The sequence below is a fragment of the Erpetoichthys calabaricus genome, chromosome 13 (assembly GCF_900747795.2).
Source record: "Erpetoichthys calabaricus chromosome 13, fErpCal1.3, whole genome shotgun sequence".
Taxonomy (NCBI): domain Eukaryota; kingdom Metazoa; phylum Chordata; class Cladistia; order Polypteriformes; family Polypteridae; genus Erpetoichthys; species Erpetoichthys calabaricus.
In genome coordinates, this window is record NC_041406.2 from 75912053 (window position 1) to 75925835 (window position 13783).

Genomic DNA, 13783 nt, shown 5'->3' on the forward strand with positions numbered 1-13783 from the left:
GTAGATGCGGCCCACCTTAAAACCGTTCTCACCTCTCTTTTGTCTTCTAAATGTGCCGATTAAGAGGAGCAGCAAGCAGCCGGCTATTCCATCCCCCACCGTCGCAGAACGTTCACTAAGTTTTCCCAGCTCATGCCTTGTTTGATTACCTGGGAGTGACTGAACTGCTGGAGTTTTAGAATAGAAATAATAGATCGCCATTTGGAATACATGCATTTCATGCGTGTTCCGTTTCTACAGTAATCTGTGTAAACACATTGCTAAAACAGAAACTTTTTCATATTTTAGTAATAAATGTTACAAAATGTAGGCATAAACTATAGAATGTGTAAAGCCCGAGTTCCTAAGATCAAATAAACACTTCCACAAAAGCTTCACACACCATATAACAGCTTCCGTGGCGTAGCGCGCTAAGATTTGCCTCTCAGACTGAGTAGCTTTTCTCTTCCTCACAAACATGAGTTGAAATTCCCCGCTGGGGATAAAGTGTTACTTCTTTTTTTCCTTTTTAACCTCAAACGGACATAAAATTTGTAAATTGGTATGCACTGTCAGTTAATGAGATCGTTATATTTTCATGTGGGATGATCCTTTTAAAATATTTTTTTAACAATTTAGACTGCAATTAACATGAACAACTGTCCTTATAACTTATTTTTTTCATGATCCATAACACACAGACAGACAGAGCACTGCGTAATACAGAGACACACAGGCAGAGATATACAAACAAACAGGGAAGGCACATGTACTGAAAGAAAAAAAAAATCAACATGTGCGTTGTTTCTGCAGCACTGAATAAACTCACCCGCTCTAACATCACCCCTCCCCCCAATCTGGCTCTCTAAGTAACAGCGCAAGTACAGATGCAAACCAAGTGTAATCAAGAGTCCTGGTTCGATCCCCACTCACTCCTATATTTGCCGTTTTCAGTAGTAAGCTGCTCTTTTTGTTAATATTATACAGTACACACATGCACTTGATTTGTGTCTGTACTTGCGCTGTTACTTAGAGAATCAAATCGGGGGAGGGGTGATGTTAGAGCGGGTGAGTTTATTCAGTGCTGCAGAAACAACGCACATGTTGATTTTTTTTTTCTTTCAGTACATGTGCCTTCCCTGTTTATTTGTATATCTCTGCCTGTCTGTCTCTGTATTACGCAGTGCTCTGTCTGTCTGTGTGTTATGGATCTTGAAAAAAATAAGTTATAAGGACGGTTTGCTGACTTGGAGCACCACTGCCTTACTGTGCCAAAGAGACGTGAGTTCGATTCCCAGCTTTGAAGAAAGTGGTTTTTTTTTTCCTCAAACGGACATTGAATTTATAAATTGGTATGCACTGTAAATCGTTAACTTTAAAATGTCAATCGCGGTTATTTCTGTTGATTAATTCATGCTTTTTTACTTAGAGTCAGAACAGGAGCTTTTTCAGCTTCTGATCTGACTCAAACAGCGCCAGTATAACTTCACACCCAACCTGACGCTGTTCGTTTTCAAATAATATTGCATTACTTCGACGATGTTTTCTGATTGGTACTATTCGCGTCATAAAATGATTTCTTCAAAACGTCACTATATTTGTCTCTTTTTTTAAAATGTGCGTTGTAGCACTCAGCAACTGGCCACCTGCATGTTCTTGCGCACACTAATACAGACAGCGCTATATGCAATCATCAGATTCAAATGTTAACAGTTATATAGCACAGAATGGAAATCAGCAGTTCTTAGCATTCCGCCTACTGTAACTTGCTTTCTTTTTTCTTTGGTTATAGTCTTGAATAAAAGTGCACTTGTTTTGTTATACTTTTACATCAACATATGTTCCTGTGTTTGAGCTACATGGGCATGCTCAAAAAATACACGTATAATGCCACGAAAAGTGCATGCAGACACTTCAGTTCACAAGCATTGGTACGACAATGCAGTCACAAGTACATTGCAGAGCTTTAGCGCGTCTTTATGTCAAAACCGCATCAGATGGGGAGTGTCTGATGATTGCATATAGCGCTGAAGTGACTGCTCTTTACTATGCTTTCCTCTGCATGTCCTGGAGTACAAAAGAAACAGCATACAGCAACACGTGGGGACTGGCAATACTGGGGGAAAAAAACACGCGGTCGTATGTATCGTGATACACTGCAGAACTATAGCGCGTCTTTATGTAAAAACAGCAGTGTCAGGTGGGGGGCGGTAGGGATGGATCCTGAACGCGACTGAGACAATGAAAAATGAATTTTAAAAAAATAAAGCTAACCTTTACAAATATCATAAATTACACCGGCTGTTACAGACTGAAATCAAATGTATCATTTTATTCTAAAATAGTGAAAATAAGAACACTTCTCAAATGGGAGTTGTGCAGGATCGAACTCATGACCTTCTGATTCCCAGTCAGCGACTGATACTGTTACACCACGGAAGCAGTGATAGTAAAGTCATGTCAATTTGTCTCACACTAAGACGGGTTTTTTTGGCGGTGACTTTTTTTTGTACCTTTTGTGAAAGTGTTTCTTTGATATTTGGACTTCAGGCTTCATACATTATATAGTTTATGCCTACATTTTGTCATTTGCTACTAGAATATTGTAAACCGTTTCTGTTTTAACAATGTGTTTACACAGATTACTGTAGAAATGCAACACATTTGAAATGCGTGTGTTCCAAATAACAATCTTATTATTTCTACTCTAAAACTCCACTTCACTCCCAGATAATCAATCAAGGCATTAGCTGGGAAAAGCTTGTTTACGTTCTAAGTCGTTGGGGGGATGGAATAGCCGGCTGCTGGCAGCTTGTCTTTATCAGTACATTTAGATGACAAAAGACGCTGGCGGAGAGGTGATAAAGGTTTTAAGAAGCGATTTAAGGTGGGCTGGATCTACGAGTTTTTTCGTAGGCTCTGGTAATTCTAGTATTAATAATAAAATAAAAGTATAAATGAAACCACCTGATATTGTAAGAAATGGACAACTCATATTTCTTGGAGACTGAAATAAAATCCAACACTCTATACTTTTGTAACTACAGAGAATTAAATAATTATGTTAAACTTTTCAGTAATTTAATTTTGCACTAATGACTTTGGTACAGTGTTCACACTTTTTTCTGAAGGGGCAATGACTGCACAATGAGCATTTTTTTTCCCCATTCTTGTTATTGTTATCACATTTAAATATGTATTACTAGGGGGCTTCGTTCGCCAACCTCCTGGCCTGCGCTATGCGCTAGCCTCTTTGTGGTTCTGCCACTCTCGTATGGAGGTGTACAATTTAAACAGATTTTTATTTTCATGGGAATTGTTACATATGCATCAACACAACATATAACTGCACATGACTGAATTTCGTTTCTTTCTCTCTAATAAATAAAACGACTTTTTCGAATGTTTGGCTCTGAGATTTGTTAATTGTCTTTGTAAAAGCTATTCTAATGGGAAACTGTAAACATTTTAATACGAATGGCATATCAAGATCTCCTTTGTTGTCTAATGTTATCTGTGTTTGGACGTACAGATCTGTACCCATTATTGGCTGTTGAATTTCTAATACGTCTGATCGTTTAACTCTTTCGATTCTATGTTGCATCGCTTCTCCGTGATCATAAATATAAACCTGACTGAATTGTGGTTTCTTTGAAATTAAACTTGTAGTAGCTTTAATTGTTGTGGGACCACAGATTCTCATAGCGTATGGTCCTGTAAATCTACGTTTTGAGCATTGAATGATGCGAAAGTGAACAAATTACTGTAGATCCTGATATTTTGCCTGTAGTGTTTGTGGATTTCACTTTCACCAAATAACAAATCTTTTATTTCTCTCTTACAAGCCTCTTCATTGGGAAGAAACACTACTTTTTCATGATGGCAACACGAATTAGACAATCTACAAGTCTCTGACTTAAACTTTAAAGCTGAACAATCTCTCTATGTCCACATATTCAATCTCTTTTCGCTGTTCCATTATTTCACTGAGCAATAATTTCCGTTTGTTAGTGCTAATGCGATCTTTACTATCAGTTTTTTGAGACTTTCCAATTTTAGTACTTTCATAATCTTTAACCTGCTCTGCATGTGTATCGCACCAACGTTTTTGAACCTCTTTACGATGTTCTATTTTGTCTTCTACTCTTTTTACTTTTATTTCTGTCCCCGCTTGGACCTGTTAGGTTTTCAATTTATCTCTTGGCACAAAGTCTTGTCTCGTGGGACTTGAAATTATCTCTCTGAAAAAGTCTTGTCTCGTCTCTCTGAAAAAGTCTTTTGTACAAACTTACTGTACAAAAACGGTGACAAGCCAGGCTGAGAATGCACACATAAATCCGTTCATTTTAAAGTCTTCATGTTAAATGTTTAGTGCATGGGAAAGGCAGCATGTAAATAAAATATATTTTCTGTTCATTTTTCACTTTTTGAAAAGCAACCTAATAGATATCTTAATAAGTAGATTACCATGTAAATGCAGATTAATTATCCATTAAAAATCCAGTCGAAAAGATTTTGTCCAACATGAAAATGGGAACATCTTCCAAAAAAAAAAAACAAAAAAAAAAAAACAACAACTTGGCAGTGGGTGTGCATTCATCAGCCAGTGTGCACTGATTTGAGAACATGGAAAGTTAAAAAAGTTAGATGAGCTGTGCAGTCTGTGCATTTAGCAATTGAAACTGTCTCTTCAAAAAAGCCAACTTCCCAGCAGCAGAATCCCTTTGATGTTACTTTGTCGCAAACTCTCTTTCAGTATGAATAAATTACATCTTACTGAGTCAGTCTGATCACTTATTGAATGTGATTTACTTACAATTTAATAATTGGAGAAAACACCTAAAATATAACTTTAAAAAGCTGACCTTTGTTTATATAGGACTATTGATACTCAATTTTGACAACCACTGATAAGTAGTTATCTTTCGGATCCACAAGGTGACAGTTAAGGAGTAACAAGTTTCCAGCTCTCAAATAAATATTTGAGCAAAGGGTAAAAATGCAGCTCTGCCCAAAATAAAGCTAGCAAGTGCTTTAAATAAACTAGTCTATTGTATTTAGCTAGCTTATGTACTGAAAGATTATTACTGATGAGTGTACTGAAGTAAAATAATGGTGGCATCTGACATGCGTTTAGCAGACAATTTATATATTCTGTCCAAAGAAATACCATAGATCTAACTTTAATCCCAACACTAGTCATTAGTTTGCTGTTCTCAAGACAACCAGCATCACAACACTAAAAGAATTATTGTCAAAAATCTAGGAAACTGTAAGCAGTTACAAACTCCACTGTTGGCTTGTCTTGTGCGGTTTTTTCAGGTGCTCATGAATTTAACTAGTGGTGTTGTGGAACACCACAAAACAACCCCTTTCTCAGGTTTTTGGATGAAACATTCCCATATATTCTTCCACTGAATGCGGTACAACTGCCAGTACAAAAATCGTTAGCAAGCTGCCATGCAATATGAAGGAGGGGCAGGGACAACTAGTCAAAGAAAATATATCACATTTAAACATTAAAACTATTTTTAGTCAATTAGTTGATCACATCAAATAATCTATGGGCCTTAGTTAAAGGGCCATGGGTTAATCAAATTTATCAAAAGTGCTATTTAACTATTTGCATTTTTTTTTTTTTTTTTGCTAACCTGGGCTAGTATTAGTTCACTTCAGCTACCGACTGTTGAACATACCTCATACAGTCATTGGTGGTGTTGGTGAGAGAGAGACTGCAGCAGAAAAAGTGGTACAGTAATCCCTCGCTACTTCGCGGTTCACTTTTCGCGGATTCACGACTTCGCGGGTTTTTAAATACAAGTGATTGCCCACCTATCGCGGAAGTTATGTTCCAGACCCATCAGCAACAGGAGAAAATCCGCGATATAGAAAGACCATATAAAGTGTTTATAAGAGTGTGGGAAAGGTTAACAAGAGAGTGAGAAAGGTTTATAAGAGTGTGGGAAGGGTTTATAAAGCCTTAAAATATGTATAAATAATAAAATAAATATAGGTCGCTACTTCGCGGATTTTCACCTATCGCGGGGGGCTCTGGAACGTAACCCCCACGATAGGTGAGGGATTACTGTATTACGTGATATCTTTAAATCACCTTTATAACGATTCACTTAAAACTAACAACTGCTTAAAATCTCAGCTCTTCATTAGCATCAAATCCTAAAATTAGTACTGCCTCAGTACTTAGTGGACTTGAAAAAAAATATTACCAGCTAAAAAAAGGTAGTAATTAATTTTACTCACTCAAAAGCACTGTCTTGCTCCCTTATCACAAAAATCATTTCCATTAACTACAGAGTGGGGTTGGGGGGGAAATCAGTTCATTCTGTTCAATCGTAGCTTGACACCATAAGTTAATTGGTTGTTTTCATTTCCTCCTCCTTTCGTTTTTAACTTCTGAAAATGCACTTAATGCTGATGGTAAATTGGTATTGCAAACTTAATGACAATATGTAGGCAGACAACCGTGTTTGCTTTATCAAAGGCTTAAGGCTATGCACTGATTAAAGGTACTGTAATCAGTCTATACTATACTAGATTTGTCACATGTGACACACCCCTGGTCTGCCAAAACAATGGGCAGTGCTACGTGATACTTATGTAAAAGCATTTGATTTTGTGAGCCATGATCCATTAAATTAAAATGCTTGAATCTATTGATGAGTATGGACAAGACTTGGAATTATTAATGAATTTACACTGGGATCAGGAAGCTGCTATTAAACAAAATTATTAGTGAATATACAGAAGTGAAGACAGGAACAAGACAAGGTTGTGTCTTGTCTCCTGATCCATTTTCAGTATATACAGAAATATTATTAGTATATTAGGAGTATATTAGTTGGTGGCGTGAATATAAACAATTTGCATTGCACAAATGATATAGTGCTGTTAGCCGATGAAGACCAAAAACTCGAGAAGAAAATTATGAGGAGGGTCTGCAAATCAACAGAAAGAAATCTTATGTGTTGGTACTTTTGAAGAAAACAACTAGTCCTGCCTGTTAAACTTTGGTGAAAGGAGAAGCATTGGAGCAGGTGAATCAGTTTATATATCAGGTAGCATGTTGATGGCTGATGCAAGAACAGACCAGGAGATAAAGTGCCGAACTGCCATAGCTAAGAGTGCTTTCAAAAAGATGGAATGGGTTTTGTTATCAAAAAAGTGTGTCACTAAAAACTTGAGAGTGAATACTGAAATGTTACATTTGGTCAACTCTTCTGTATGGTATGCTTAGAAGCAGTGGAAATGTGGTTTCTCAGAAGGATGATGAGAATATCATGGACTAAAAAGATTACAAATGTAGAGGCGTTGCATAGAGCTGGAATAACTTGGGAATTGCAAGAGGTAATTGTGCAAAGACAAATTCAATCTGTTGGCCACGTGTTTAAAAGAAAAATTAGAGGAATTAGTATTGACTGGACAGAAAGAAAGTAAACAGGCAAGGGACTGTCAACGATTAAGGTTTTTTGGCTGGCTACAACAACTGGAATGAAGACATTTGACATATTGATGAATCTCAAATACAGAAATGAGAAAGAAGCCATAGCTACCACCCATGTCAGGATTCTAGCACGGCACTTTCAATGAATGACTGACTAAACAGAGTTTTCAATCTAGCATAAACGATAAAATATTAACTTACATCCAAATTTGAACATTAATTTCCATGAAAAACATAATGTATGCCATCAATACAGTAAAATAAAACACATAAAAGTTCATACCTTTCGATGCTTGGGGGATTCTCTTTGTGTTCCACAGCATTGAAAAATGCAGAGAAATATTCAGGTTTCACTATTGGGCAGCAACTAATTAAAGCACATATAGTCTGAAAGATATTTGAATAAAAGCATAAGAAAACCAAGGACAAAAATTAATGTAAACTATTTTTATATATTTTTACACATTTACTGTAGATGCAAATTCAATTTCATGTCAAAAGCAACAGATCACTTACTCTCTGAAAAACTACCATACATCAGTCATAAAATGAATAGCTAACACTTAAGTTTAAATATATCAACAACATACAAACAGTAATGAATTAAAGCAGTGTGTTAGAAGTCTATAGATACAATGATATAATGGAAAATCTTACAACGATTCATATGAGAAGACAGTGGGTACCCACTGCAAGCATATACAGTAATTTATCATATTAAATTATGTTTTGATTATGCAATTAAAATATCCTTAAAAGATGTTAAAGTTTTTAATTTGTACAGCTGGCTCTCACTGTCACAATCACTATAATTCTGAAATTACCTTAAATTTGATTAATATAGTAAAATTGGCAAATTTTGTGTTCTTTCCTTAGACTATGCTGCCCTCATAAACCACCAAAAAGGCATGGACTTGCTGAGTTGTTTGGGCACCTGCTCAGAAAAGGTGGCAAACACTCCCATTTAGTACAAAAGGTGCTATGAATTGCTTTCTTTAATTAATATCTTTATAGAGACGGAGAAATGGAATCAGCCTGTTTAAGCTGATTGCTGTTGAATGGCCCTAAAAACAACGGTTTGGCTTTTTCAGTACCATTTCTGTCATGCTACTCAGGTGTTCAGTAGCGCCACAAACTCCCAGCCACTTTGTCCCTTTGTAACTTCATGCACACTTCCCAACTTTGCCTCATTGCACAGATCAGAAGCAACCTCCATGTCACACTGTTCCCTCCAGCTCTCCGTGAGCAGACCCCATCCCATGACCCAAATCCAAGACTTTCCGGCAGCTAAGCAACATGATCTAAGTGCTCTCTAAGTGCTGTGTCTGCGTCTCCCCCTTACCTGCTGCTCATGGGGTTGTTTCATAGCTGGATTCTCCAGGTATTCCCACCTCCACAGACAGTCTGCAACCACTTGAGGAACGTGCTACTCTCAGGTGCAGACCCTGAAGTAAGTCACTACAATACTAATGACAGGATCTAAGGATCCTCAAGTGTTAAAAGTTTGAGGCTAGATGTTTCAATTAGAAACATTGTTATATGAAACTATACAAGTATATATTATGAAAAATAAACTTTATGTATTAGCATAAATTGACATAAAAGTAACTGACAGCTTCTATAACCATTAAATTTAGCATAAATTAGACATGTGAAGCAAATAAGATATGTCAAGCAAATAGTTAAATAAAGACATTAGTCATATTGCATTTTTTAGTTAAGCTTGAAGCAAAATTTCCAATATTGGGTAACTTGGAAAGATAGAGCAGGAAGAGAATGACGTACAGAAACTACCCGAGGACAAAAGAAGGGGAATAAGAAGAATATCTGTTGTTTGAAGGCCAGGAAGCAAGGAATGATACCAATGATGAAATATAGAAAATGTTGATGGCCATGGAAGGCACGTAAGAAGCCAGCTGGAGTAGTGAGTCAGAATAGACAGCAAAGGCATTGTTTCAAACGAGGTCAAGATGATAAGAAATGATTATATAAACTGGGATTTTTTGCTTGTTTGTGGCTCAGCTCAATTTGGACGAATTGGGTTGAGTCCGTGCTGTTGTTATATTGCAATAAAGCTATTTACTCTGTTCGCCTATCCTATGACTCCTAATAGCCTTCTTTTCAGGTAAAGTCCCGACAATTTCGCTTCGACAATATAAGGCTACAGCAGGGTACGTCTACACATCATTTCATTCACTTAGATTCAGCACAGAGGTTGGCATATGGCAAATTCAAATTTTGCTTTTTGGAACTTCACGATTTTTTTTTCCCCACCCTGAGTATTTTCAATCCGTAGTTGGTTGAATCCTCAAATATATATTATATAATAATAATAATTCATTATCTATACTAATAAAAGGCAAAGCCCTGACTGACTGACTGACTCACTCACTCACCACTAATTCTCCAACTTCCCGTGTAGGTGGAAGGCTGAAATTTGGCAGGCTCATTCCTTACAGCTTACTTACAAAAGTTAGGCAGGTTTCATTTCGAAATTCAAAGCGTAACAGTCATAACTGGAACCTCTTTTTTGTCCATATACAGTAATGGACTGCAGCTCGCTGGCCGTGGGAGGCGGGGTTGCAGGGGTTGCGTATCGCATCATCACGCCTCCCACGTAATCACGTGAACTGACTGTGAAGGAGAAAGAATGGCCTTATATGGCGTTCGTTTATAAAACAGCGGACAGGCTGTGTAAAGGAAGCTTCACAAAAAAAACAGATCCTTAACAAATTGTTATTGGTTTATTTTCCCTCAATTTAAAAAGGTTTTCTTCTTAATTAAAATTTAAAAGCAATACTTCACCGCTGTGAAGCCCCTCTAGCGCTGACGTCCGAGGTTCGATTACCGTAAGCGAGTGCAGTGAGTGTGTACGCCTGATGAGCCAAGAATAAGGGGGAAACACGTGTCGCATACTCCTTGCATTATTTGACAATAAACTATTTTCAACCATTCTATGATCTGCTTCTCACAACTGAAGGCACCGTGGCTGATGTTAGCTGACTTGCTGGCCAACCATAAGCGTTACCTGGTAGGTAACCACCCACTCACTTCACTCCCTTACGGGAGTCGAACCTCGGACGTCAGCGCTAGAGGCGAAGCCCCTAAAATTGCGCCACGGCGTGTGGTTCGTTTATTTGACAGCATGTAGATCGGGGTAATTACATTCACGGCATTCGTAGTCTGATTCACAATCTGATTGTATGGGTGGTTACCTACCAGGTAACGCTTATGGTTAGCCAGCAAGTCAGCTCGAAGTGATCACTCGTGTGAAGGCAGCTTCACAAAAAAACAGATCCTTAACAAATTGTTGTTATATTTTCCCTCATTTTAAAAAGGTTTTCTTTTCTTCTTAATAAAAATTTAAAAGCAGTACTTCGCCAGTGCGAAGCTCGTGGATTTGAGCGACTGACGCATACAGACATATTCATGAGTGCAGGTACTTCGGAAAGAAAGCACCGTGTAAACCTAAAGTTTAAATTAAGTTCATAGACCTACAAAAGGTTGCCATTGATTTCAGGCAAGATTGCTTGTCTCCTGTACAACTATACGTTGCATTCTCAAGAATGTGCTTGCACAGCTTGGTCATATTACAACCGGAGTGCTGAACTGACACAGTGGTATGCAAACAGAACTATAACAATCGTAATAAACGAACAAAAAAACAGAGGACAACCCGTGGATTAAATAAAAAAGCTCCTTCCTTGGCGAAGCAAGGAAAAAGGAAGACCTTATATGGCGTTCATTTATAAAACAGCGGAAAAGCTGTATTAAGGCTGCTTCACAAAAAAAAGAGATCCTTAACAAATTGTTATTGGTATATTTTCCCTTAATTTAAAAAGGTTTTCTTCTTAATAAAAATTTAAAAGCAGTACTTCGCGGGGATTTAGATAGATAGATAGATAGATAGATAGATAGATAGATAGATAGATAGATAGATAGATAGATAGAGGTGTGAAAAACTATTTGCCCCCTTCCTGATTTCTTATTAATTTGCATGTTTGTCACACAAAATGTTTCTGATCATCAAACACATTTAACCATTAGTCAAATATAACACAAGTAAACACAAAATGCAGTTTGTAAATGGTGGTTTTTATTATTTAGGGAGAAAAAAAAATCCAAACCTACATGGCCCTGTGTGAAAAAGTAATTGCCCCCTGAACCTAATAACTGGTTGGGCCACCCTTAGCAGCAATAACTGCAATCAAGCGTTTGCGATAACTTGCAATGAGTCTTTTACAGCGCTCTGGAGGAATTTTGGCCCACTCATCTTTGCAAAATTGTTGTAATTCAGCTTTATTTGAGGGTTTTCTAGCATGAACCGCCTTTTTAAGGTCATGCCATAGCATCTCAATTGGATTCAGGTCAGGACTTTGACTAGGCCACTCCAAAGTCTTCATTTTGTTTTTCTTCAGCCATTCAGAGGTGGATTTGCTGGTGTGTTTTGGGTCATTGTCCTGTTGCAGCACCCAAGATCGCTTCAGCTTGAGTTGACGAACAGATGGCCGGACATTCTCCTTCAGGATTTTTTGGTAGATAGTAGAATTCATGGTTCCATCTATCAGAGCAAGCCTTCCAGGTCCTGAAGCAGCAAAACAACCCCAGACCATCACACTACCACCACCATATTTTACTGTTGGTATGATGTTCTTTTTCTGAAATGCTGTGTTCCTTTTACGCCAGATGTAACGGGACATTTGCCTTCCAAAAAGTTCAACTTTTGACTCATCAGTCCACAAGGTATTTTCCCAAAAGTCTTGGCAATCATTGAGATGTTTCTTAGCAAAATTGAGACGAGCCCTAATGTTCTTTTTGCTTAACAGTGGTTTGCGTCTTGGAAATCTGCCATGCAGGCCGTTTTTGCCCAGTCTCTTTCTTATGGTGGAGTCGTGAACACTGACCTTAATTGAGGCAAGTGAGGCCTGCAGTTCTTTAAACGTTGTCCTGGGATCTTTTGTGACATCTCGGATGAGTCGTCTCTGCGCTCTTGGGGTAATTTTGGTCGGCCGGCCACTCCTGGGAAGGTTCACCACTGTTCCATGTTTTTGCCATTTGTGGATAATGGCTCTCACTGTGGTTCGCTGGAGTCCCAAAGCTTTAGAAATGGCTTTATAACCTTTACCACACTGACAGATCTCAATTACTTCTGTTCTCATTTGTTCCTGAATTTCTTTGGATCTTGGCATGATGTCTAGCTTTTGAGGTGCTTTTGGTCTACCTGTCTGTGTCAGGCAGCTCCTATTTAAGTGATTTCTTGATTGAAACAGGTGTGGCAGTAATCAGGCCTGGGGGTGGCTACGGAAATTGAACTCAGGTGTGATACACCACAGTTAGGTTATTTTTTAACAAGGGGGCAATTACTTTTTCACACAGGGCCATGTAGGTTTGGATTTTTTTTCTCCCTAAATAATAAACACCATCATTTAAAAACTGCATTTTGTGTTTACTTGTGTTATATTTGACTAATGGTTAAATGTGTTTGATGATCAGAAACATTTTGTGTGACAAACATGCAAAAGAATAAGAAATCAGGAAGGGGCAAATAGTTTTTCACACCACTGTAGATAGATAGATAGATAGATAGATAGATAGATAGATAGATAGATAGATATGTATGAATGTCTAGAAATATATATATATATGTAAATATGTATATATATGTTTGGATTCAGCGGGTTGGAAAATGGCTGGATGGATGGATGGATGTGTATATATATATATGTAGATATATATATATATATATATGTAGATATGTAAATATGTATGTGTATATATATATGTCTCTGTATGTGTATATATATATATATATATATATATATATATATATATACTAGCAAAATACCCGCGCTTCGCAGCGGCGAAGTACTGCTTTAAAATTTTAAATAATAAACTGAGGGAAATTATACCAATAATTATTTGTTAAGGATCTCTTTGTATACCATGTTGTCAGTTCGCCCCTCCGGTTGTAATATGACCAAGTTGTGCGCTGAGCTTACTCTTGAGCATGCAACGTATAGTTGGCCATGTGAAAAGCATATCAAGAACAGCAAGACCGTGCCAGCTGCGGAGCTCAGCTTGGAGCGAAATGAAGTGAATGAAATGAGGTGAATGGGAGGGGAGATGATCACGTGACTCCAACACCCGCCTTAACTCTCCATCCCTCCACAAACACAATCTCTTTATATATATATAGATAAATGTGTGTATGTATGTATGTATGTATGTGTGTATATATATATATATATATATATATATGGATGTATGTATGTGTATATGTATGTGTATATTATATATATATATATATATATATATACACATATCAACATATATATATATATA

At 37.4% G+C, this 13783-nt stretch overlaps 1 protein-coding gene across 1 annotated transcript in view; it reads right to left on the bottom strand.

Moving 5' to 3' along the window:
- nbn (nibrin) overlaps positions 1-13783 on the bottom strand; it is a 92012-nt gene that overhangs the window by 61666 nt on the left and 16563 nt on the right. Inside the window, 1 exon segment of the mRNA XM_028817146.2 lies at positions 7725-7828. Within this exon segment, the coding sequence (XP_028672979.2) occupies positions 7725-7828 (104 nt within the window).